General features: G+C 46.9%; 9 protein-coding genes across 9 annotated transcripts; 5 read left to right on the top strand and 4 right to left on the bottom strand.

The window, feature by feature from the left end:
• Positions 1-382: 382 nt before the first annotated feature.
• On the bottom strand, positions 383-1,825 carry N7503_010805 (Zn(II)2Cys6 transcription factor; the record flags this gene model as incomplete). The annotated part of the gene is made up of 1 exon (XM_057070351.1): positions 383-1,825. One exon carries the CDS (start codon positions 1,823-1,825, stop codon positions 383-385), a length of 1,443 nt encoding a protein of 480 aa, XP_056916962.1.
• Positions 1,826-2,807: 982 nt separating this feature from the next.
• N7503_010804 (uncharacterized protein) lies at positions 2,808-3,683 on the top strand (the record flags this gene model as incomplete). The annotated part of the gene is made up of 2 exons (XM_057070350.1): positions 2,808-3,381; positions 3,553-3,683. 2 exons carry the CDS (start codon positions 2,808-2,810, stop codon positions 3,681-3,683), a joined length of 705 nt encoding a protein of 234 aa, XP_056916961.1.
• Positions 3,684-3,958: 275 nt separating this feature from the next.
• On the bottom strand, positions 3,959-5,373 carry N7503_010803 (MFS monocarboxylate transporter; the record flags this gene model as incomplete). The annotated part of the gene is made up of 2 exons (XM_057070349.1): positions 3,959-5,020; positions 5,092-5,373. 2 exons carry the CDS (start codon positions 5,371-5,373, stop codon positions 3,959-3,961), a joined length of 1,344 nt encoding a protein of 447 aa, XP_056916960.1.
• Positions 5,374-6,218: 845 nt separating this feature from the next.
• On the bottom strand, positions 6,219-7,274 carry N7503_010802 (uncharacterized protein; the record flags this gene model as incomplete). The annotated part of the gene is made up of 6 exons (XM_057070348.1): positions 6,219-6,403; positions 6,462-6,545; positions 6,601-6,672; positions 6,734-6,793; positions 6,855-6,910; positions 6,976-7,274. 6 exons carry the CDS (start codon positions 7,272-7,274, stop codon positions 6,219-6,221), a joined length of 756 nt encoding a protein of 251 aa, XP_056916959.1.
• A 3,518-nt stretch (positions 7,275-10,792) lies between these two features.
• N7503_010801 (TolB family protein) lies at positions 10,793-12,859 on the top strand (the record flags this gene model as incomplete). The annotated part of the gene is made up of 1 exon (XM_057070347.1): positions 10,793-12,859. One exon carries the CDS (start codon positions 10,793-10,795, stop codon positions 12,857-12,859), a length of 2,067 nt encoding a protein of 688 aa, XP_056916958.1.
• Positions 12,860-13,387: 528 nt separating this feature from the next.
• On the top strand, positions 13,388-14,212 carry N7503_010800 (uncharacterized protein; the record flags this gene model as incomplete). The annotated part of the gene is made up of 3 exons (XM_057070346.1): positions 13,388-13,412; positions 13,607-13,638; positions 13,691-14,212. The coding sequence occupies 3 exons, from the start codon at positions 13,388-13,390 to the stop codon at positions 14,210-14,212; spliced, it is 579 nt and encodes a 192-aa protein (XP_056916957.1).
• A 6,144-nt stretch (positions 14,213-20,356) lies between these two features.
• N7503_010799 (uncharacterized protein) lies at positions 20,357-21,715 on the top strand (the record flags this gene model as incomplete). The annotated part of the gene is made up of 1 exon (XM_057070345.1): positions 20,357-21,715. The coding sequence occupies one exon, from the start codon at positions 20,357-20,359 to the stop codon at positions 21,713-21,715; it is 1,359 nt and encodes a 452-aa protein (XP_056916956.1).
• A 1,072-nt stretch (positions 21,716-22,787) lies between these two features.
• N7503_010798 (uncharacterized protein) lies at positions 22,788-23,228 on the top strand (the record flags this gene model as incomplete). The annotated part of the gene is made up of 2 exons (XM_057070344.1): positions 22,788-22,963; positions 23,024-23,228. 2 exons carry the CDS (start codon positions 22,788-22,790, stop codon positions 23,226-23,228), a joined length of 381 nt encoding a protein of 126 aa, XP_056916955.1.
• Positions 23,229-23,540: 312 nt separating this feature from the next.
• N7503_010797 (pirin family protein) lies at positions 23,541-24,460 on the bottom strand (the record flags this gene model as incomplete). Its single annotated transcript, XM_057070343.1, has 2 exons — positions 23,541-24,055; positions 24,112-24,460. The coding sequence occupies 2 exons, from the start codon at positions 24,458-24,460 to the stop codon at positions 23,541-23,543; spliced, it is 864 nt and encodes a 287-aa protein (XP_056916954.1).
• Positions 24,461-25,556: the final 1,096 nt, after the last annotated feature.

Here is a 25,556-nt window from a genome sequence, read left to right as displayed (position 1 = left end):
TAATTCAGACGCGTCAGTCTAGAGGCGTTACATGTTACCACTTAGAAATGGGGTCTTTACTACCCGATAACCAAATTGATACCATTAAACATCCCCCTCCACTTCCAACATTCCATCCTGCAAGACGGGCATACTGATCTAGTCAAAGTCTGTAGTTCAGACTAATGCTTTTAGGGTTGAGGCTACACGTGATCGAGTCCAGCGCCATGGTCCTCTTGGACTTAAGCTTTTATGCAGGGCGGACGAACCTGGGATATGACCAAGCAACTTCACGTACTGAATATAAACTTCAATCCAAAGGACATAATTCTATACCAAAGTACAGAAAGCATAGAAATGCCTTATATAGAAAAAAATAATTAAAATACGATCCTCTTCATGATCATACAAGAAGCTCCATCTCTTTGATCTCCGGATACTTATCCCGTATCATCTCAAACTTCTGTGTCAAAAGTTCCGGCCACAAGCTCTGCAATCCAGCAAAAGAATAAAGAAACTTCTTGAGAAAGAGAATATCATGAATGCGCTGCACCGTATCATCACCAGGTGTGTATGGCATATGAAGCACAACATCAGCTATCGTGCTAGCAATCTCAAAAAGCTTCTTGAGAATCCCAGATCCATGGATCCCCACAAGATCACGTGGGATGGTAACAAGGAACTGGCGAAGCTGATTCGATAGGCGCAGCGGAAAAGAGAGCGAAAGTAAGATCGAAGAACCAGGTGACGAGGAGAGCAGCGTATTAGACAAACCCATTTGCCATGTCAGTGTGCGCAACCAGTGCCTCGTAATAATGAGATCTGCTTGCTGCATTTTTGGCAATCGGGAGACTTCACAATGCCAATCAATATCCTCGAGTTGATGCTGCTTCTCCTCGACCCATCCAGCCGTGACTCCTGATCGATCGCCTAGCCAAAAATCAAGAAATTTCCTATCGATAAGAAGGAAATTTTTAATACAATAGTTAAAGCCAATCTCGACATCCGCAGGAAGTGACGCATCATAATCTGGCAACGCAGATAAGGGATCTAAAGATGGTGGGCGGTGGTATGTCAACGCAGTGAACCTCTCATGTATAAAACACTCCCAATACGCCCGTTGGAGGCGAGCACGTTGTACAATATCAAGTCTGGCCATATCATCCTCGGAGTGTGCGTTCAACATGTACAGCAATGAGATCGCCTCGCGAAGATACATGTGGCCTAATTCAGGCCGGCGCAGCGTCATGCAGCTCATCTCTGTAAAAACGTCTCGCATGACATGCACAACAGTAGTCAGGGACTCGAGCCCAAATGGGCGACGCAGCTCAAGTGAGCGGGTCAGTAGCATTGCTATCTGGTCGCGGGTTGCGGGCGCATCCTGAACGGGCTCGCTTCTTGCCAAGCTCAATGTCACCGCCGCGAAGATGTAGACGAATGATGCGGCATCGGCGCCGTCGGCCATATTTGTGATCATGTCTCTTACCATACCTGCTGGCACTACTGGACTCATCGGGTACACATAACGCTCGTAATCGCTCAAGAGCTCCAGGAAGAATGATGGGTTTTCGGTCGATGAGACTGACTGGGGAATCTGAATGGAACAGGTCCGGGAAGATAGGAGCGAGCTTGTATCGCTCGACTTGGACACCAATGCACGACATTCGGCAATTACCGTACCCCGTCGTACAGCTCTCCGCCGCTGATCGGGTAGGTTGGTCGCGTATATACACGGTAAACCGGCGTGCGTGCACTGCTGGCATCGAGCCTGACCATTGCACTTGACCTTCCGTCGTTTGCACGGATCACATGCCTTTGAGGTACGTCGATTTTCAGAGTTCGGCATTATCAGGCTTGAAACATGATGTGGAATCTGATGCTGAATTGGGGATGCGTTTTCCGAGGCCGAGAGTGGGGTAGCGGGGGTGTGGGGAAGTGGAACATCCGTATGTTTACCAGATCAAGCATAGCGATGGCGTTATCTATCTACTCTGAGAATGGCAATGTCGGTAAGAAGGTACATAATTTAGGAAAATGCAAAGAGCAAAGATAGTTTGTGTGGGGATTGTGAGGGGCGCGATTACTATACACAGAGCGATCAACATGCAGGATCAAGCTTACTCCGACCCGGTCAGGAATATATAACGCATTTCTCTTCTAGAACCCACCCATTTTTCTTCATTCATGTCAATATATGTGGACTAAATTGATCTATCAAGTCTCCCTTGCATTCTTTCTTAGATTCAGTTAAATGGCAACGAAGGCTGAGACGGAGAAGATATGAGGGATTCAAAAGCCGCTGATACACCACTGGATACCAAGTTTTGCCTAATAGTAAGGCTTTGATACCACTGAGACTCATTATCTCACAACAGTGAATAGCGAACACTGAATCCGATATATTGATCTGTTATCGACTTCCTGCTGCTCTTGGGCAACTCCCTCTTGTCCTTGATCTCTTCTTACTCTACTAGAGACCAGAAGTTACCTTGGAACTGTCACTGTAATCTATCGCTTCGCATTATGCTGAAGAAGTTGAAAATAAATAAGTTCAACTCTCTCCTAGCAAGTAGCTCTCATCCTTATCTGTTTCATCTTCTCACTCTCTTCTTCAACCCCTTCCTCCATCTTTCTTCCTCTTCACTCTACTTCTCACCACTTAAACTCGCTCCATTAAGTTCAACTCTTTCAGAATTCAGAACTCTTTACTACATTCAGTAAGTACATATTATACTGACTTGCCCACTGCTACCATACGCAGCAATACATGAAGTTCGGGAATTTGACCATCTTCTTAACTGTCAACGAGCCTTTCTGATTATCTCACAATGAGCAAACCAACCGATCAGTGTGTTTCGAGTGTTGAAGCCATCGACATGCAAGGGGATGTCATCATCGTCGTCCAGGGTAGCTCGCCTGATAAAACGAGGCGCTTCTTGGTTTCCACAAAGGTGCTGGGTCTAGCCTCGCCCGTTTTCCTCAAACTGCTCGGACCAAGATTTCTGGAGGGTCAACAACTCGCCAAAACCTACCGCCCTGAGATTGCCCTCTATCAGGATAGTCCTGCTATCATGGGCGTGATATTTACAATTTTGCACTACCAGGAGCCCGAAGTGATAAGCAAAATGAGTACTCAGTGGCTTGTCACCTTCGCCATTCACTGCGACAAATACAATTGCACCAAGGCACTTTGGCCTCGCGCCCACATCTGGCTTCAAAACCATAAGCAAGAGATTATGACACCGCAAAATCATGGCAACTTGCTTCTTGCGGCATATCTATTCCGCGACTCAAAGCAATTTACTGCACTCAGCAGAGAAGCCCAGCTGAAGCTACCTGTTGCATTTTCTCTCGAGTGGGAGAAGTCTGAAATTCTGAACAGCTTGCCTGATACTGTTACATGTAAGCATCCAAAGGGCTGACCGCAATATGATAAACGACCTGACGTAAAGTAGTGCAGTTGAGCGAAGGCATTGAAAATCTACTTGATTCAATAGAACAAGAGGTTTTTTCGGTTACAGAGTCTTTAAGAGCCCATGAAGCAAGCCACAGCATGCTAACAAAGGAATGCAGGTCGTGCGGACGAACATATCCAGCTATGGCCCAATATTGCGACCGTTGTCGTACTGCTTCCCTACAAGCTAAAGTTTGCACCAGCGATTACAGAGTATCGCAATACATTCTCACTCTACAGAAGACTTTGAACTGGCCATCTTCAAAGCCATTTGGGAGGCTCTCCGCTTCTGAAATCACCTCGTCCATTACTCTGCTACAGACATATTTGCAACCTGACTGTGCAACTGGAGAGATATGTCCTCTCAAGAAGGAAGTGGAGAAGCTCGTTAGGACTGCCCATGCTTTGCTCAAACAGAAAGCAGGTTTAACGTTATCTGACATCAAGCCGCCTCAGGACCAGGCCACGGAATGATTGATCATCAAATCTCTACACTCATAAGACCTGTGTGAAGTTCAGATACATTTAAGCAGCCTTTATACATTTGAAATAGCGTGCAAACAAACACATGCCACTTGCCAAGGCAGTAAGGCCTGTACAAACAATGAGAAGCCCATACCCAGTACCATATGCTCCAGCCGCTTGCCCCTGCCAGTCATCAACACGGAGCAGAAACTCGCTGAATGGCCCACTGACAACATTCCCAATCCCCCGTCCAAATGCAATGACTGAGAACACGATAGTTGCGTCAGACCTGGCATCCACTTTTTGGATCTCCCGTATCATCCCCGACCAAGTTGCTGAGTAACTCCCGGCGAAAATTCCATATGAAACGGAGAACACCATCAGGACTGCGATGTTGGTGGAAAAACCCCACAGCAAGAAAATCGAAATCACAGTCCCAATAGTAGATATCGTAATGCACCTCAAAGCATGACAACGATCAGACAGATGCCCCATAGATATACTCCCGAAGACTGACGCCAGGTTGTACGCCGTCACAGTCAAAGAAGCAGGCAACTCCGAAGCACCAATCGAGCGCGCAAAAGTCGGTAGATAAATAGCCGGTAAGAAAAATCCGAAAGCCTCAAGCGCATTACAAGCCTGATACATAAGAAAGACAGGATTCCGCAAGAATCTGACGTTAAATCGGTGATGAGCAATATTCTTCGAGATCGGAAGTCGCGGTCTGTGGAAGTATAAGAACGGAGCGGCAAGCACGAATAGCAAGACCGAGCATATTCTCAACGTTGTCGCGAATCCGAACCTGTCCAATAATTTTCCTAGCACGAGTGGGAATAATATGCCGGACACGCCTGATCCTGCCCAGACCATTCCGAAGGCGAGTCCTCTGCGCTTGTCAAACCATTCTGACATGAACATTATTGATGGGCTGTAGGCTATACAGCCACCGATTCCGAAGCCGACGCCTTGCGAGAGAACGAGGTGTGTGGTGTTTGTGGAAAATGAGCCCATGGCTAGTGATAAGCACATTAATATACAGCCCGCCGTGGAGAACCATCTAGCGTATCGAGGTAGAAGAATCATGATGACGATTACTACAGGGCAGCTCAAATATGCGACGCCCTGTTGCAAGTTAGAATCATTCCTTTCCTAGTCTCGCAGAGAGGGTGAGGGGCCAGAAGAAAGAAGCTCACCGTGGCACAGGTCCCAATAATGGCAACCATATGTGAACCCTTCAGTAAGTCACTATCCCGATAATAGCTCTCAAAAACGCCAAACGAGAACGCGAATCCCCACACCAGCGCCTCAATCATGGTGGACGCCGCTAGGAACATCCACGCGTGGAAACCGCCATCAATAGGCGGCAAGTCATCTTCGAGCGGAGCCTTTTCTGGGTCGAGCTTGGAGTTACATGGTAGCAATTCTTGGTCGCGGGAGGTGTTTGAATTCGTTGATGAGGATCGTTCAGTATCCATTTGAAGTGGATATGTGAACGGAGATTTTATAAAAGCTTGAAAGCGTGTGGTGAATGTTGAATACCTACTTTATAACTGACAAATTGCTCCGACGTGCATAATGTCACATTGCGTAATGCCCCTGGGCTTATCCCCTTAATGATATAACGGTACGAAGGGGTGAAAAGCCTAATGTTTATCAAATGACGGAAGGAATTTCCTTTCCCTGTTGTACTTGTACATTCATTGGTTCGATTCCACGGGTGCATACGCACACGATGTAGCTAATAGCAGATACATCCTCAGCCACTCATCATCAGAGCCATTCACATTGAATCATTCAGATTGTGCGATCGGAACGGGAATTTGATGATTAATTTCACAAACCCATGCGGGCTCTTCATGATACTATAAGACCATTGACCCGAAGTATGTATCTGCTCCCTGGACTAGATTTGGATACAGGGCACAGATGTGAAAGGCCAAACTTGACGTGCTTTTCATGGGGCATAGAATCATACGAAGGGCTATCAGCCTGTTTAAACCGTTTGTAGCCGGCCAAGGACAATCTTGAAAGGGTTCAAGGACTGGAATGTTCCGAAGAATGCAAAGCACAATTATTCGGGTAATCTTCTGGCCGATAGGCTCATGGTTTAAGCCATGTTCCTAGAATTGTGGGGCTATTACCCCCTTGCATCAACCAGTTCTGGGGTTAACCATGCTTGTGACTTTTCAGGGTCACTCAAAAACCTTTATTGTACATGAAAGTGAACAAAAATCTACATTTTCTATACAAATGAGCCGAACATCATTTAGGTTATGATCCCCAGCATTCCGATCCACGGCTTTGGAACAAAATCAGGTTATCAGGCGTCTACCTCGGTGTCATTTGAAGAGTCAAAATCGATCGAGGTAACCTTAATCCAGTCCGCGTGCCAGGTGATACCTCCGTCAGTGCTCTTGAAGTTCTTGTCAGTGACGCTATCCAAGGACAGGACGTCAGCGAAACCGGTGTCAGCCTCGCTCAGTGTGACGGTCAGGTTCGTGATGCCTGAAGAAGTCAATATGTGATATCTTGAGATTGTTTTTTCGAATATGAGAATACATACTGTAACCAGCGAGGGTGCCGCAGCTTCCAGATCCGGTGTAGCACTCGTTGCTGGAGTAGAGGTATTGAAGGGCAGCATCGAGGGCTAAGAATCAGTCAGCGGGGGTTTTCATGTCGATATTCTTTCAATGGGCCCTTACTATCGCTCTGCTTGGAGACAATCTCGCCGTCAATAGTAACGGTCTGGATAACCTTCTTGCCCTCGACGGCGACTTGAGTCATTGTCAGTTTCAGGTCGTACATAAAGTTGGGTTGTACAAAGTGGGCACATACTTTCAAAGTCAACCGTAGTGTTTTGGGGAACGGCAACATAATCCTGACCAATCTGGCCATCTAAGCGAACGGAATATCAGCTTAAGGACAGCAAGTACAGTAGAAGAGGCATTTTACTTACCAGGAGTATAAGTACTCGCGGCAACACACCACTCCTCAACAGAAGCAGAACATCCCCTATAATTTTCAACAAGAATCAGAAAACTGAATTGTTATACCATTAGGTACCAGTCAATACTCACTGCGATTCTTGATCAAGAGACCAATTGAAAAGCGGTTGGTAGAGATCATAGTCATCGCTACCAGCGGTGGACGATGCACCAACCCAGACAGAGACCCAAACCTCGTCTTTGGTACTGGCCTTAGCTCCAGAAGGTACAGCAGGAGGCATGATCGAGTAGGTAGCCTTGGTGATCCGAGAATTTCCCGACGGGGGTCCAAGGTAGAAGAGACTGTCGCCGAATACCCATGAATCAGTGGGCTGAGATGCGACCGCACCGATGGCGCCAATCAGAGGAACGAAGGCATGAATAGGACGCATTTTGTCAATTTCCAATGAACGAGAACCAGCCTCGTAGGGATATTAAAGAATGTAGCGAAGGAAATGTATGTACAACACAATATACAGAAGAAAACCTCATAGCAGGACCGAATGTCGGAGTAGGCTTTTATATCACTTTGAATCTCGAGGTAGGCAACAGAGACAATAAGGGTTTTACTTTAAACAAGCGTTATTAGCATGAAATTAAAAGTGGTTCCGGGGGTTCCGGGGTTGTTTCAGGTCAAGCTTCATAGAGAGCCCGAAACGGAAAGTTTCGCATCTGGCTTCGATTTGCGCGACCAATTTCTTCTGCCAATACCAAGCAGAAGATCTCGAGACATTATTCAGATCAAAAGGAAGTTTGCATAGGAAATCTTATTTTTAATAAGCTTCTCAGTCCTGGCTAGGTTTTGTGGTTGAAGGACCCCTATCCCCACTTGAGATCTCAAAAGCTCTGTGCTTCGAGACAGGGGCTCGGATGGTTCCCTTATGAGGCTGCATAGTGGATTCTCCCGCCGGAGCTTTCCTATCTAAGCCAATACTACTTTCCAAAGGGTCAAGCACATCATGAATACCAGTCGAGTCCCCCACGTGGTGAGATGCTCACCGTGAAGTTATAGTCGTTTCCACTTCCGGTATGATTATCAGTGTCCCTGGGAGAGGCCACCTGGAATCTACCCTTCGTCGGCGTGCGATGTGATTTGCGAATGTAGGGACCCTCTAGCAGGGCCGGAATAGGTCCCATCAACAAGTTGGAGGTGTTGCTTCCAAGAGTGAAAATTCTTGTCTCTTTTAGCTGCTTCCTGCAATAATTCTCGAGAATCCTTGACGAACCACTCTTCAGGTGGGGTCGCTGATAACGGTGTAGACTCGACAAAAACTTTTGGATTGTAGAATGAGACAGGAATTGCGATACAAGTGTGATCAACGTTTGGAGGAGGGGCGGCGGGTCTCCAACCTGTGGGATAAATTCTCCTTCACCTGGGACCCAGCAAGTCTCGGAAAAGGAAAGTATTCACTTTGGTCTTGAAAGGTCGTATTCAGCTCCAACATCTCCAGTGACTGGTTGGCAGTTGGTCGGGTTAACATAGTTCGCATTGGCCTCACAGTGTCAATGGCTGTGATATTTCAAAGAAGACCTGAATATATGATCCCCGGGGTTGCTAAGAAAAAAGGCAAGTCATTTCCTGAAACGTTTATCAGATCTAAACCAGATCGCCTGATATACCAAGCGTATATGCCGAAGTTTGATTGGCCTGGGAATGCCACTTCGCCCCCCGCAAGCTGGAGAATCGCAGCGCTTTGTTACTGGCACCGCAGCTCTTCCCAGAGAATAAGAATCTAGGAGAACAGGGGTCATAGAGTGAGATGAGAAAGACTTTTCAAGATGTGCTTCAGCCAAGTCAAAACCTCTAGTCTATTCTTTCGAGAGAAGCCGAGACCTTCATCCGATGTGTGGATGGAGCATATTCGACATCAACGAAGCTCCTGCATTCAATGATCTTGGGAACTTCCCTCTTGTACGCAAACAGAAGTGTTCAAAAAATTCCTGGACGTGGGAATGAACCACAATGTGCTGAATCATTGGGAAGCAAGCACCTGCTGCTCGTGGTCTGGAGGAGGTGAGGGGGAGGAAAACTCAATTGCGATGCAAGCCCATTGCAGGCGATTGAAGCTGACTGTCAACAGTAGTGAATTTTTTGAGTGACTTGCCTTCCGTTCTCAGCTCAGGTAGGTACTTTTCGCGACCCACAAGGGACTGAGATTGTAACCCGCTGTCCTTACAATGAGAACATCTCAAACGAGGATGAGTGACAGGTGGTAAGCTGATGAGAGACATAGCTCATATGGCGAGAGGGACAGAAGATGGACGATTTGACGAGATTACGGAAATGCTAGAGATGTAAGCAACAGCGCCTTCAGAACGGGCAATAATCCACCAATAGAGTTGAGAAAGCATAGTTTCTTGATATTTAGCTTCCAAAGTCTACAGCCATGCACTAATAATTTATACGATCATGATAAGCAAGTCGCGGCTGCTTCATTTGCACTTTGGATTCTTCAATCCGTACATAGAGGCTTGGCACCCAGAAAAGGAATCGGTATCTTGGAAGACTCCAGCATAATCTCGAAGTGGCTAGCATCTCCGGTGCAGAATTGTTACGCACACCAATGGGTCAGTATATGGAGGCGGCATATAATGACAGCTACCAGCATTCCACCTTAGGGGTGTGGCTGTCTAGATACTATCGGGTAACTTGAACCGAGTAATTCGTATATTGCAATCAGCATTGAAACGACGAATCATCAATGGATTTGACACCTAAAGGATGACCATCATTCTGATAACCGACCCGCGAATGGCTAAAACCCCCGATGGCGTTCGGAGAAATGGTGCGCCTCGGACAGCTAGAGCTAGCGCTGACATCTTGATAGGAGTTATAATTCCTGTTCCTGAATATTTGCAGCACTACTGCAGTAGAACCCTCCTCCAATTGGGTGGCTATTATGACAAAACAACTCGTGTCAGAAAAGCCGATCGACAATGTAACGGTGATGCGCCTCCGGGTAGATACACGGGCCAAAGCATCCGCTGACTTCGGGCCGTCACGGCTTGGCTTGCAGAGCCAAGAAAACTGCACGTAAGCGATGCTTATGCTGATCAATCAATTGGTGATTCCATTTCGGCCTCGCGATAAGCGAGGAATGCTTATGCTGGTCAATCAATTTGTCTTTCTATCTATTCGATGTCGCGGCTCGCCAAGACTCCTTCAACTCTTCTTTATCCACCCCACGCTCCGCCCCAGTCCCACATGACGCCATGAAATCGATGGACCAACGAAAATCAAGGTTTGGCCGGACTTATCTACCCAAGAAATGGGTGATCAACTTGCTGACCGTGGACGATCATCTTACCAACTCAGCAGCCAAGCCCGGGGTGGAAATAATGTCGGTGCTCTCCCATTCCCGTGGGCGATCGTACCCCGCGAAAGTTGGAAAAAGGAATTGAAAAAAAAAATAAAAAATTCAAGGAGGCTCAACATCTCTTGTCTATGCCATAGAAGGGCCCTCTAAGATCTGATATGCCTCTGTGCATCAGATCCCGCGGTTGGTCTAGCCAGGATGCAAAAGGACCACTAAGCCGAACCACGGGGCTAGTGCTAGTGCCTTGCAGCCTGAAACTTCATGTACGCACACTATTAATGCAGGCCCCGTGTCGATCAAGATGATCTCGGAGACGCGGACGGAGGGGCGCGAGATTGAAAGATGTGTATCCGCACCATACATCCTGCCGGTCAGCGACGTTCATTTCCCTAAACGGCAACGCATTGCGAATGTACGGACTTTCATTGGACATTATGGCCCACTGATGAATTGTGTGTCCGGGGCCGGATGAGAGAATCTCCACAGATTTGAGCGAAATCTCAGAAGCTTGGAGGTCTTAAAAGGGGTCGATCATGTCTCCAATCCCCCGGATCCTCGATTAACAGAATTGGCACGCTTTCCACATCATCAAGATGCGGATTTCCTCCTTAATTGCTCCGCTGTTCTGCGGCCTTGCTTTGGCCGGGACATGCCCGTACGCCGACAAGGCTGAAAAGGCTCGATCTGCCTGTCCATATGCCTCGAAAGCACGCTCCGATGCGTCGGGCTCAAGCTCGAGCTTCGTGCCCCGCGGTATGCCTATCGAGGGGAAGAAGGGTGTGATGCTGATGAATCGCATTGCGCCGGTTGTCTCAAAGCTCTACGTCTCCAATCTAGATGGCTCAGATGCACGCCTGCTTCTCGGCAACGAGACTACATTCGACTACCATGCTCAGTGGTCGCCTGATGGTGAGTGGATTACATTCACCAGTGAGCGTGCCGGTGACGGACAGTCGGATCTATATCGCGTTCGACCCAATGGCACCGACTTGCAGCCCATCTCTACTACCCCCCATGTTGAGGGCGCCGGTGTGATCTCCCCCAATGGCAGCCTTGTCGCCTTTGCAGGCACCCTGGAAAACCACAAGAGCAATATCTGGATCAAAAATCTGGAAACAGGTACTCAGTGGAATGTGACCAACACCACTGAGGTTGCAGGCAACTGGACCTTGCCAGATGGACATTTCAGACCGGCCTGGTCACCAGATGGCAATTGGTTACTCTTCTCATCGGATCGCAACACACCGTGGCGTGGACACAACAATGTGAGCGGCTGGGAACACACCCAGGAACTGTCCATCTATGCCATTCGGCCGGATGGTAGTGACTTCCGTCGTGTTGCGAACAAGACCGGTTACTGTCTAGGATCTCCGAAGTTCTCTCCTGATGGCAGCCGTGTGGTGTTCTACGAGGTCACTACTGAACTCACTTACTACGCGCGTGTATCTGAGCCCGATTTCTACGATGTCAACACTGCAATTGTCTCAGTTGACTTTGCGACAGGCAAAGATCGCATCGTGCACTCCTCGGCTGACTCTGGGGGTATCAAGATATTCCCCCAGTACGTGGATAATTCCACCATTGGCTATCTTGTGAAGAGCATTCTCACCAATGATACTTACCCCGGCTCCATCAACTTCACCACTGTGAGCGGGAAGGGCTCCGTGAACTCCAAATACAATACACCGCTAGTAGGCCGCTACCGCTCTCCATCCTGGTCTCCCGATGGCACCAAGATGGTCTATGAGCACGTCGAGTGGGACCCCGTCCGCGCCATCGACAAGAAAGTCTACAGCTGGAATGAGGACTGGGAATACCGCTTCACCGATGTCTTCCCCGCCCTGTCCAAGGGCGGCCGAGTCGCATACACATCGCAGCAAACCGAGAACTCTTCCCTCGTTCTCATGAACCCCGACGGCACCGGAAAGACCGATATCTTCGACGGCTCTCGCTTCCCAGCTCTTACCACCGCAACGAACACCAACGGCACATTCCAAGCCTCATGGCGCGGAGACGATGAAGTCCTCGCTGTCGGACTCGGTGACTGGTTCGAATACCGCTACTACAGCCCAGGCTGGGTGTATCTCGTCTCCGCGAACGGAACCTGGACCCACAAGTTGACCAACGGCAGCACAAACGCTGGATTCCCCACGATCTCACCCGACGGACGCTGGGTTGTCTGGCGAGAATTCGGCTACCAAAGTGAGCAAGTCGAGGCTCTGGGTCTGCGACGCATGGACCTGAAGACCGGTGAGGTGAAGGCGTTAACCTGGGCATGGGATAACACTCCCATGTTCGCGCCTGATGGTTCGAACCGTCTTGTCTTCACACGCCGCACTAGCTGGCCGATTGCCGGTCCCCTTGATGATAACTACGATGTTATGACTATGGATGTTGATGGCAGCAATCTGAAGAGATTGACTACCTTGGGGTGTAATGATGCACATGCTACTTGGACTCCTGGTGCAAAGATCACATGGGCTACTGGCATGTATGGTTTCCAGGATGAGGCTATGATTTACGACAACAACCAGCAGCCTTACCCTTTCATTATGCAAATGGATGCTGATGGGTCCAATGTGGAGATTTTGACTGAGAGTCGATGGGAGGATACTATGCCGCTTTATGTTTCGAATGATATCTGGACAGCATCCAACTAGGTTGGAGGAGCCAGAGACGTGATGAATACAGTTTGGGCCGTGAATATTTCATGTATATACATAGAATGGTTCCTATATCAGGTGTATATTTTTTAGACCATCTTCCAAGGTTGTTCTAGCGTATAACGGCCGTAGAAGCGTCAGATGATTAAACGGAAATGTCCAATCGAGAGAACTCGAATTTCATTCCATGGAAACATACAACAGAGTGTAACCCACAGTTATTACTGTACTAAATCAAGCTCTGTAGATAATTCAATATTAACAGCCATTATTCAATTATCCAATCTTCAACTAAACCTCCTTCCCCTCATGTAAATAGCCTGCTATCGAACTAATAGGCCAGATAAGTAAATGGAAACAGTCTATCTAATAAGTCATATAACAATCATTCACCGAGAATAAGCAAAGACCGGAGCGTATAGAATGACATAGCGCCCCTGCAACTGGATAATGCGAGGCGTAATTTTCACGCATTTAGCAGTCGTATTCTAAATAAGTTCTCTCTTCATAGCCTTGAACTTGCATATGGTAGATGCGAAGGCACTTGTATGTATGGACTGCTCACAAATGGTGTTTTCAAGCGATTTCCCAAGATTGACTTTGTATATCAACATTCTTCACATTTACTCTTCCTTTTAAATTAACACTTGAATCCTTTACTTATTAAGGTATGGTGTTTGGCTTTTCGTGGGTCGTGCCGGTATCTGGAGTCAATCAAGAAAGGAGCTCTTTTTCTAGATTTAGGGTGCTGCTTCGCGCAGGAGGTGCGCCAGGTGGTAAGTTTCCTCCAAATGCTATGACGAACCCAACGCTTATACACAATTACAGATTTTAGATGGAGCGCCCCCAGCGACTGTTTTTGGAGCAGACTTGTCCAGCGGCTTTATGGACCTAGGCTATGATCTCTTCCTTGATAAAGAGAAGCTCGGTGCTAGGTTTGTTCAAAGCGATATTTTCGATGATCAGTCAGCCCTAAGAACAGAGTTCCACGGTGGACTTGATGTCATTCACGCTAGCAATTTCTTCCATGTGTGGGAATGGGGAAAGACAATTGAAGCCGCCAAACACGCCGTCAGTCTACTGAGCAGCAAGCCTGGATCAGTAATTTTGGGAACACAGGTGGGTACCAAAAGAGCTAGGAAGGTGATATTTCCTCATATGAAGGGCAGAAGTGCTTTTTTCCAAACCCCAACAACCTGGAAAAAGCTTTGGGGCGTGGTTCAACAAGATATGGGCTTTCAGCTCGACGTCCACGTCACTGAATCATACATTCCTGATAAAGACGAGTTTGAATGGCCTGAAGAGCTAGAATTCACCCGCTTGCACTTTGTCATCACAAGGGTGTCATGAGTTGAGATTTTGTTAGAGAGGCTCAAAAACCTTCGAATGAATATGTGACATGCAAGTATCTGATGTACCCACAGTCTTCAAGGCTGGCGTGCTTGATGCTTTTGCAGTTCACAGTCGTCAGCGTTTCTAGATAGTTGATTGATATGGATCATGGAGAACGAATAATCAATTTGCCCTGTATGTCGCAGTCTTTGATACTGGTTATTTAACAAGCACAATTTTTGTAAACATTGAGGATGACCAATAAAAGAGATAGGACGCTGGCCTACTAAAAACACTGTTTGGAAAATCATAGCGTATTTGTGGCGTTTCACAAGTCGCTTTCTATCTATCCTTGATTGGTTTCTGAGTAGTAATCTTCAATACTACATCCCCAGCGACAAGGCAAACTGAGCTTTCTTCAGACAATGGGCATAGGACTTCACCCTCAAGCTGCCGCACATCAAAAACAGGGCATTTCTCACTCAAGGATTCGATATTGTCGGCTTTCAGCCTTTCGATAATATACCCCAATGGTTCTTTCGTAGTCGCGGAAGTTGATTCGTTATCGAGGCTAAGATGTACCTCAAGAGAATCTATAATAAAAAGACGAAAAGGTCTGCTGTATTTCAAATAATCTTTCACCGGTTTCTCCTCGAGCAGGTGAACGGTATCAATGGAACTATCTGAAGTGGTTTCATTGTGTGAGATTGGCCAATTACCGACGAAGGGCCATGTTCCTGTGAATCGTCCGATACAATGCTAGACGACTCAATCGATAAAATCTTTCCATGCGAGGTCTCTGACGGGAGTTCTGGCATACTCTGCGTTGTTACCGAAGCCGTTAGGGTAAGAAGGGTGCTCTCATTGGGAAGTGGATGAACATGCAGCTTCCCCCGTGCTAAGCCAGATGAGACATTGCGATGAAGATCTTCACAAAGTCTTTCATTGAACTCCTGCTGAAGAATTCTGAATTCTGGCAGAAACGGCAATCTCCAGCCGGGATAAAGCCGACCATGAGATTTCGGGGTATGCATTCGTCCGTGTAGTTGAATGAAAGTGTTGCAGAGAAAACATGCGTCTTTGCTTGAACTAACCACTCGTGGAAACAACCCTCGGGCTTCCATTTCGCAAAAGGCGATAATTTGAATTTCAGCGTGGATTTTGGGTGCTGTAAGAGACCTCTTGGCTAACTCATACCTGGTCTGAGCAGCGTTTTGATCAAGTTTCAGATTGCGGCATAATTGAGACAGACTGTTTTGTTGTCCCTTGACGAGCCCAAGCTTAGATAAACATGTACCTAGATCAGAGAGATCGCTGGAGTTTATTTGACCTTCAAATGCTTTGAAGGGCAAGGTCACTAGCTGTATTCTCATATTCCGAACCAATGGAAATTTCTTTGCCGTCCGATAGAGTTGCCTGGCAGCATCCCAGTATCTTGAGACCTTTCTGATGATGTTTGATAAGCTGGATCTCGAGGTCGGATCCATGTCGTTATTTGAGATTAGAGCTAATAGCTGATCAAAGTGTGGCGCCGTTTGTTGCAAGTGATTTACTCCTTCGACGATAACACCTAGCTCATCCAATTTTTGGTGCTTCAACCATCTTTCGACCAGTTGAATGACTTTGTTCGCCTCTGAAATGAATGATGAAGACACAGAGTGTAATTGCCTGTCTTGAAGCTTTTGTGGATGAATCTGTCTAATACTAAATATCGCCTCTTTTAGCAGATGGTGTATGGGCCTCCTTGTCGAGTTCCGCTCGAGTCGCAGCCGGCACAGTACTCGTGATGAGCACATTGAGATGATTGATGCAAAAACCTCCTTTTGGACCGTTGAGTTATCTGCATAAATTGTTATGGTTGATAATTCGATGCATAGTAATAAAGACCAACCATATTGAGAGACATGAAGTATGCGGAATATTTTTTCGAAACTTATTTTCAATTTTTGTAGAAGGCCATCCCCGTCAGCGCAGTTGCTTTTGTTGATGGCTAAGACGACATTTAAAGCTGTCCCAGATGCGTCCTGTTTAATACAAACTGCAGGTATATGATCCCATCCATCCTTAGTTTTTGCCAGAAATGCAAGAACTTCAGTTAGCCCACGCTCTTTAGTAAAAGGTAAGACGTAATGTTCTTGCTCGGTTGACGACGGATTAATTGCATTTCGCGTGACTGGAGCAGGGACTTGATAAAAAAAAAAGCTGAGAGCTATGTTCTCAGCACACGTTGTGGCAGGTGCTTTGATTGCCCTCGACATCAAAACCGACAATTGAAGAACTATGCTTAGGTCACAAGGAGAGGGAAACCGGGGCTTATGAGCTGGAGGGAGGCACCTGCAGGTCTCCGAAATAGGGTGTTGAGCTGGCAGCTGCATTATTAACACGCATAATCAGAAAGGAAGCTCATTGGCGTACATATGTAAGATTTCAGTTCGCCTTGCCCTCAAAGCGTATCGCGGAGGTGTTGATGGTGGGTCATATAAGATGCGGGCCGACGATTGGCGGGAGATGAGGGGAGAGTGGGCCGCCTTCCGATAGTGGATGCGCCCTGTCATCTAGCAGCTCTCAAATCTCCAACCAAGGAGATATCAGATTGAGCAACCGGTATGCTGCCCGGTACTGGAGCTGGGCTTGTTCAATAGTATTGTTTGATGACCTTGAACTATTGAAGTCGGTTGAGCAACCTCAGCGCCTATCTCAATGGGAGCCGTTGTATCAAAACGCCGCACAATGAAGTTGAAATCCCATGCCGGCAACGAGTCTGGGGAGGGGTAGAGAGGCGTGAGATTGATGATATCGATATATCAAAATATTCAAAAACAAGCCTCCTCTCGCTAAGACGGGACCCCATTGAGATAAGAGTGTTGCCTAGTCTTGACCGGGGGTCAGTTACTTTCGACAAGGGTGTTGGTCATGTGCACTTCTCCTTTAAACTGCCTGTAACATGAAAGCAGTGGTCTCTACATACACAATTTTAAAATCCTACGAATATTTTCAATCAACTGTTTGCTCCATTAAATTTAGCCATATCTACCCTTTGAATTGTAATTGACGACCATCATCGTACTATGTAGTGGATGAAGAATGATGCTGAGAGGAATAGTCTCGGTTTTTTGGCGCGTTCGTATTTTTCCATTTCTTCGAATGATGGGCGGCACTGAAAGGATGGCTGATTTCCTAGGAGTTCACGGGTGGTGGAGGACCAGAGGTTGCAGGTCTGTTGTGTGTACAGCACTTACGGTCGGGTGGCTCTTTGAGACTAAGCTAAATTTGGGTATTGTGTATTCGACTTAGTGCTCAGAAACCAGGGAAATTGGCTGTACCCTTGATATCAGTGTACGCAAGGCTCGTTAATCCAGGAGGGCGCAATACGAACAGTATGTTGTCTCGTGTTCGATCACTTAGGTGACTTGTAGAGATCAAATATAGCGCCCAGCAGGTTTCAATAACTCATTTAGCTATGCGAGTAGATCAATATCCTAAAATCTTCTTTGAAGGCCCTGGAGCCTTTGAGGTACACCGAAATGCATGTGATACTGGACAGATTATGAACTCTCTAGACATTGGCTGATGCGCAGTTCGTAATGCACATGTACTACAGTATCACGTGTCTGCAATTCAATCCGTGTGGATCTGACAGGTAGTATTTTGAGCCCATGTATTAGTGCAATTCTGAGCGATTGGATAGTTGGTGCTCGGTAGCTTGCGCTGTTGTTTTGTGTTGCTGGATCGACCCACACATCAGCGAGTGTGCTGCCAACGAGCGTCCACCTCTTCAATAAGCACTACAAGTGTGGATTAGAAATTTCGAGAAAATTAAAACAAAAGCCTCCAGAGGGTTGGAGCTACCCTTATCAATAGAACTCTGCTTCCTACGTATGATATCTGTAAAGGATGTAATATCATTGCGAGGCGCCGAGGGAAAGTACGTTGAACAATTGATTCATAGAAATAGCAATTGACTATGTAAACTCAAAACGCCTTGTGTGGCATCAAAAGACGCTTTTTGACGACGCTTTCCCTGTAATGTGCTGAATGGCTGGGACTTGATCAACCATGGAAAGTTTCTCACTGCGTTGCCCCATTTGTCTCTCTTTCACTAACATCGCCCCTGTAGTAATCACAACAACCAGCGTGGCCACCAACGCAAAAGCCACTAGAGCAAACACATAGATTGTAATTGCTGCCACCGAAATAATATATGAAGAAATTGATGGGAGCACAGGCAGAATTATTTTCAGTATGGATGAAGTTCCTGTCACGGCCCACTCCAAGAGGGAGATCACAAATTCCCACAACAGATGCAATGGTCTCCGAGGCTCTGCATACCGATCCCGCTCTCGCTGGCTTTCATGTAGTAGTCTCTGGTGTGCGCACCAAGTGGCAAGGAACGTAGCGTATTGGTTAGGCGGGAGGTTCGGAGGCCAGCCGGGGAAGGCATCGGTGCGGACGCGAGAGCTAATCTCGAGAGAATTCATTAGCAAATGGTTGGCAAGATGAATAAGTTGGAGCAGAGAGTTGAGAGCCCCATACCGCTGTCGCCTGTCGGGTCGTACTGCATGCCCAAAAAGTAGAAAGCCCAGAATGAGAAAGAGGATCAAAGCAGGACTGGTGTTGTCTGCTGGGCTATGGTTGGTGCTTGTAGGCATGCTGACGAACATTTACTTTCTTCTTGAAAGACCGGAAAGTTCAGGTAAATTGTCTCCCTTCAGTAATTGGAAATAGTTGCCTCGCTGCAAGCAGAGGGAGGGAGGAGGGGCACGTAGGAGGAGATGTTGATGAATATCACGGGGAAGACTTATCCAAAAGGATCCCTGACTGCTGTGTGCAACTTGAAAGCCAAATTGTAGATGTTGGATTGAGCTCAAGTCAATAGACAGAAAGTAGCTATAAAGAAGAAGAAGAAACAGCGAACATGAAAAGTCACATTGCTCACATCTGAGATTCATGCACATCATTTGCACTTTTCAAGCTAGATCCTTCACTATCAAATGATTCTCCAAGTCCAAAACTGGGAAGCCTACGAAAGCCGCCTTCCAACAGAGTTATCCGTATGTCCCATCACTTTCTTGCAAAGAACTCATGGAAAGAGCGTTTATGGCATGTATTTCCCTTGACTTATTCTATTTAAATGCTTCAGCTTAGTACGAATTTTTTCTACGTAGCTCAAATGGCTTTCCTTGCAAGAATTGTTTCTGTTAGAATTTTCCACGGAGTCTAAAATCAACGTCCATAAGATCATTTGTCAGAGCACCCCACCGCGAAGAGCCTTCCGACAGACTGGAGAGTGTTGTTGGACGTGCATCGCCAGGAAACCGCTCTAACGAACCATAAAAGGTCGAAAATGAACATAACGGATTATGACTGTACATAGATAATCTTTCCCTAAATAAGTGATCCATGATGAATGCTTTGAGTCATGCCGTCCAAGAAACTCAAATGTACGCCGAGCATGATGCTTGTAAACGGCGGACCTGTGAATTGCTGTTTCTTATAAGCTTTGGCATTTGGCTCGGTCCAATACGCCGTTACTTGGCCTCCTTATGTAGCCTAGGCTCAGCTTGATCATTTATCAATATTCTCTCACTTACATGAGAAGAGCGCAAGTCGCAGGTTGAAATGTTTTTCTCTGCACTATGGCAGTCAAGACTGAGAGATTCTCTGCCATTCTATCTCTAAGACTCTGACCGTTACTTTTCAAATGATTGTTCAAGAAAAGGACTTGAATCTCCCCTCAACTTCTTTTTTGTGACCTGCCACTTTGTTCCACCAATTCATCTTGTTCGAAAGTCTTTCCACATGAATTGATCTGGAGGAACGCTCTCTTGATCGCCCTTAGCTTCCGTTTCTACTTGTCCACTTCCGCTCTACTCTCTTTCTCCACTCTTTCTTCTCTTGTCTTCGACACCACCCCTTCGCTACTTATACTCTTCCGCATCTTCACCACGTTTTCGTCGCTTCTCCTCATCACCACCCTTGTCCCCTCTTCTTGTGACCTCAGCTCTTCACTTCCTGCAGCTTGACTCGATTCGTTTCAGTATCCCAGTGATCAAAGCAGTATTGGTAAGTAAATCTTGATTCATGGGTGCACGCTTATTACTGAATGATCACTGAATTTCATCACAGCCTCCAAGTGTTAAGGCAACGTGATTAAGATCCATCATGGCCATTCTCAATAATGACGTTGTGCTTCTGATTGAAGATCACCTCAGCTACCAACCAGATAAGTTCAGCATGATGCGAGTGTGCCGCCAATGGTACGCACTGCTTTTGCCTCGACTCTTCGCGAAGCGCATGTGGGTTTGGGGATATATGATCTACCCTCTCGTTCGATGCATTCAGATAAACTCCAACATCGGGGCTGCAATTCAGAATCTGAAAGTGCGATTGGATTTTGAACCAGAGGAACAGCGGCCAGAGCCAAAGTACGATGTGAGAATGGTGAGAGACGCCGTTGAGCGAGCTTGCGAATCACGTGCAGAACAGACAAAATGGAACCGTGGGCTGAGAATGGGGGACAAAGATGCGTGGCTTGCGGTGCTGTTACAGTATCTTGAAGGTATCACCGTTCTTCGCCTTTCGTACTCAGACAAATCGGATTATTTTATCCCAATGCTGAGGAGAGTGGCCATTCGGGCCGCGCCGTTCAACACGAAACCGGTCCTTCAGAGGCTCGAGAAAGTGACTGTGTCAACAGACGAAGAAAAAATACACTTGCTAGCTTCAGATTTCCTCCCGTTGCTCAGTTTGCCGGCCATGCGGGTGTTCAATGCCGACGGGCTGTACGAGAAGTATGAGGACAATTCACTCTATCCCAAGCCGAGTCCCGGTATATCGGGGATCCGGGAGATGAATCTGGGACGCGTCTGTATAGGGTCCAATGGCATTAAGGGAATGGCCGACTATATTACCGCCTGTGCAAACCTGGAGATCCTCGAATATCAGCACTGCACCGACACTCCTTCACGTTATGTATCGCTTAGTTTTCATTCCGGCGCGTTCTACAACGCGCTCGTTACTAAGAAGAATAGCCTACGCGTGCTCCGACTGAATGATAGTGGACAAAGCTTGGCCTGGGGATGCGATGACGAGTTTGAAAATGAAGAATTCAATCAGTTTGGATCGCTTTTCGAGTTCCACCACCTCCGCGAACTCCGAATTTCAGTGCGCACACTCCTTCAATTCGGTCACGGTCACCGGCCCACAGTCTCTCTCTCCACCGTTCTCCCATCGAGCCTCGAGTGTCTCTACCTGTCCCACTATTGGGAGGAGGATTTTGATATTGTGGTGGCAAACTTGACAAGCGTGGCCACGCAACGAGCAGAGAGGTTCTCGAACCTCACGAAAGTCCGTATCCAGTCGTCCGATGTGGAGAGGGTTCCCAGATCAGAAGGCGGGTGGAAGCTTGAACTACCTGAGTCCATCCATCGGGTCTTTGCACCCCTCGCTGAAGTCTTCCTTGAAGCGGGGATTGACTTTGGTCTCTGCAAACCAGAATGGGCAGCAGGCAGGATAGCATGATTGGTGGTTGGTCTCTATGCCGTTTTTACCAGCTGCAGGAAGTCTGTTGCTCTTCTAGGTTTACTTTCATGTATTTGTATTATGGATGTTGAATAAACGATCTCTAGTCTTCCCCTGTGAACTTCGTCTCTCTATACAATTGCCAATATCATCATCGGATCCCAGGCTTTCTGTTCACATTCGGACTGTTCGTTGTAATTCTGATACTAAATTCGGTCTCGCGCCGAACGGTCAGCCCCACAATCGATTGCCGACCCCACCAGCCATCACACTTTAAATGCAAAGCCCAGAACGTGGGACAAGCCTCAGGTACTTGATTCGGTTCAATCTGATGGACTTGATAAGAACAATGACCCTATTGCTTATTAATAGGCAAGATGGCCGAGTTGGTCCAAGGCGTGCGGTTCAGGTTCACCTGATCCAGATTTCCGCATCTCGTTTTCGGGGCGTGGGTTCAAATCCCACTCTTGTCATTTCTCTTTTTTTTGTCGGCCTTGGTCTTGCTTTCTCCAAAAGACTCATTTATTGGACGAGAGTTGAGCTGAGGCATGCGGCTTGAGAAGCACTCTAATGCGCCGGGGCGCTCGTTCACACCAAAGAGCTGGCCTACATGTCGGGTACGGCGCTTGGCAGCTACTTTATCTATTTCCAAATTTCTAATTAACTCGGGCTATGTTACATTTACTCATAAAGCCTAGTATCTGACCGAATGTCAACTTGTGAATATATGCATTCAAGGCAGCGCCAACATGAGCGCCTGCGGCAGCGAATCCCTAAATACTAAGTATTTTGGAGCTGAAGTACAGTAGATCTCGAACCCGGTTACCCAACAGCCCTGAAGATTCTAACACTTTCCAAGGATGACTCTCGGTCCGTATCCGACTAATTGATGTCATCTCTAAAGAATTGTAGTATGTGGGACCTTATTGGGTAAATACCGTGAATTACGCGGGATTGTACCTCGAAAAATACAGATGACACAGCATCACGAGTCCACAGTAAGCCGGATGAAAAACAAATTTTCTCAACCTTAGCACCATAAATTCTGGGCATTCTACGTTTATAATCAACAATGGTCCTACACAACATCGGTCTCCGCATGGGCGGCGCGTCGAGCGCTGTGTTTGCCGCCCAGGGCGTGTTTCTCCTGGGGAATGCTTTCTACAGCATCATGTTTCCGTCTTCTGTAGCCAACTTTCCAGGCTCATCGCTGAGCGGCACACCTGAAGGGGCAGTCCAATGCATTGGGTAAGTATTGAATTGCCAATGCTGATTGTTTGTTGATGACTAATGATATCAAAATCACAGCTTGACCTCTCTTGCTCTGGGGACATACTATCTGATTTCGACCTACCAGCGTGACACTCTCATTATGGCTTCTTCCGTGCCTTCCCGCCTTGTGGCCGCATTTGTGATGTATCGAGCTGGCCCGCATTGGGTTCAAACTGCAGCCTTTGAAGTCGCAATGGCTATAGCGGCTAGTGCAGCACTTATTTGGGATCGGTATATGTAGGTATCGGGTTATATGTGTAATATTGAAGATAGACTTGACGGCACTCTCCTCTCGGAAACTGAAATTAATATTGAACCTGGCAAGAAGAGACACGTGTGCCATCTGGATATACTCTATAGGCCAACACCTTTGGAGTGGTGCCATCTATGTGATAGGCGAAAATCAATGTAGCATAGAGTCGGCCTTGTATGGTATTTTCCCAGCGTGACTCCAGATCCGACTACCCAAGAAAAGGTGTGTAGTAAAAAAAGTTGATCCTCAATTCATTAATATCAAATGCTACCGTTAATCTTCACTGTATAAATAGATGCACTAATCGCTGTCAAGCACAATAACCTCCGCCTCAACCTCTCCAATACTTTCAACCTGAAGCCAGTCTCCAGCATTCACCATGGAGACAAACGCACCATCTCCCTCTTCCAACACAGCATCTTCACGACCATCAATCTTGACCTTTGCCTTGCCCTGCTTGGTCATGGGAACATGGATATAAACATTCCGCTTCTTCTTAGACTGGACAACTTCACCCGCACCGATATTCCACTTGAAGGTTGTAGAGGGAGCAATGATACCAGCTCCCATGACGAAATCCGCATGAATGGGAATAGTGTCAGGGATCTTAGGCACAGCAGCCTCCTCCTGTGCCGGTGTAGCCTCAGGGCCAGCAGCGAGCGGTGACAAGATAGGAACAAAGCCCTTCTTCTTGGCCTCTTCGCTGAAGCTCATAGTGTGATATTGAGGCTTGAGGCCATTTTTCCAAGGCAGAGCCCAAATTTGCAGGAAGTGGACGGGCTTATTAGACTCATTTTGTTCCGAGTGTGCAATTCCTATGATATTGTCAGCATTTGTACATTTTCCAAAAAGGAACGGGATCGATGCTTACCAGTTCCACCAGTAGTGAATTGAACATCACCACGATGCATGCGGTAAAATGACTTTCCTTGCTCACCCTCCGCACCCTTCTTAATCATACTATCGCGATGCGTAAGTTCGCCATTGAGGATATAGCTGAAGATCTCCGCATCGCGATGGGGGTGCGTAGGGAAACCATTCCGGGCAGCGACACGATCTTCATTAAGGACGCGGAGAGATCCGAAATTCATAAAGCGGTGGTCCATGTATCCAGCGAAGCTGAATGTGTGGAAGGATTTGAGCCAGCCGCCGTGCTCGGCGTATCCACGCTCGCTGGAGCGGCGGAGGGCGATCTTTGCGTGGGCAAGTGGGTTTGACATGATTATTGTGTGAATATTGGGTTTTGTCTACCAGGTAAATTGGTTGGTGATTTTTGAATGAAATTTTTAAGACAATGCTGAAGAAATCGGCTTTATATAGGGTTGTGATTGAAGTATCCAGATGGCAGTAGAAATTGTCGACTGGGATTATCCAAGCATTATCGATCATCACTAAGGGAGTAGGCTGGAAATGGCTTAGTGGACCCACAGTTGCTGATGAGTTGCTGACATTTCATCTGTGTATGTAAGCATGGAATACCGAGCATCTGATTGGCTATGAGCACCAAGGCTGAGAGTAAGGGAGTTTTGCACTCTTTGCGTAGGCTAGTTATGGCGGACATTGAAGAATGATGAATCATGCTTGCTGATCGATTATCATGTCCGTATTTTGTTTTGTTCTTGCCATAGCAGCTAGATAGCAGCTAGATCATCAATGTTAATTATCAGCCACAGTCGCTCCTTCATCTTCTTGGGACCTTAATAATTCAAGAGAGCATGGTATATTAGATGAGCACATAGAAAGTAAGCAGTTTCCAAAGAAGATTAGTGGGAGGCTCAAAAAGATTGAAACAAAAAGAGAAGAAAACGGTCACGAATCCAGACCCCGGGAACAATCATTGCTGGGCCTGCCACTGCACATAGCACCCTTGCTATCTCACTGATAATATAACAGTCTCTGACCGGCCCAACAAGAAATGCCTCACTTAGAATTACTGGAAATCCCTGAATAAATGAGTAGAACGCTACATGGGGGCCAATTCCGGAGCCTTGTCACATAGTCATATACCCGTCGCCTGCCGACCCGTTTCTAGCCGCGGATATCAGATTAAATGAAGTGCTTATATGTATGATTCATCACAGACATACACATATGTGCAAGATCGACATTTGCGGGGGACAAACCTGGAGAACACGCGCGCTTCAAGAATTCGCCACGTGGAGAAAAATAAACATTTCGTTAGGAATGTCAATTACAAACCTAGCGCTCTGTGGTCATCGATATGGCTATGGCGAAGCGAAAAAATATGGTCAGGGTGGATCTGAGGCGTCCCTTCGAAAAAGTGACATGAAAACATTGACCAAAATAGGAAGGTGG

The sequence above is a fragment of the Penicillium pulvis genome, assembly GCF_028828015.1.
Source record: "Penicillium pulvis strain IBT 33274 chromosome Unknown scaffold_8_segment0_segment0, whole genome shotgun sequence".
Taxonomy (NCBI): domain Eukaryota; kingdom Fungi; phylum Ascomycota; class Eurotiomycetes; order Eurotiales; family Aspergillaceae; genus Penicillium; species Penicillium pulvis.
This window is presented reverse-complemented; position numbering and strand designations above follow the sequence as displayed.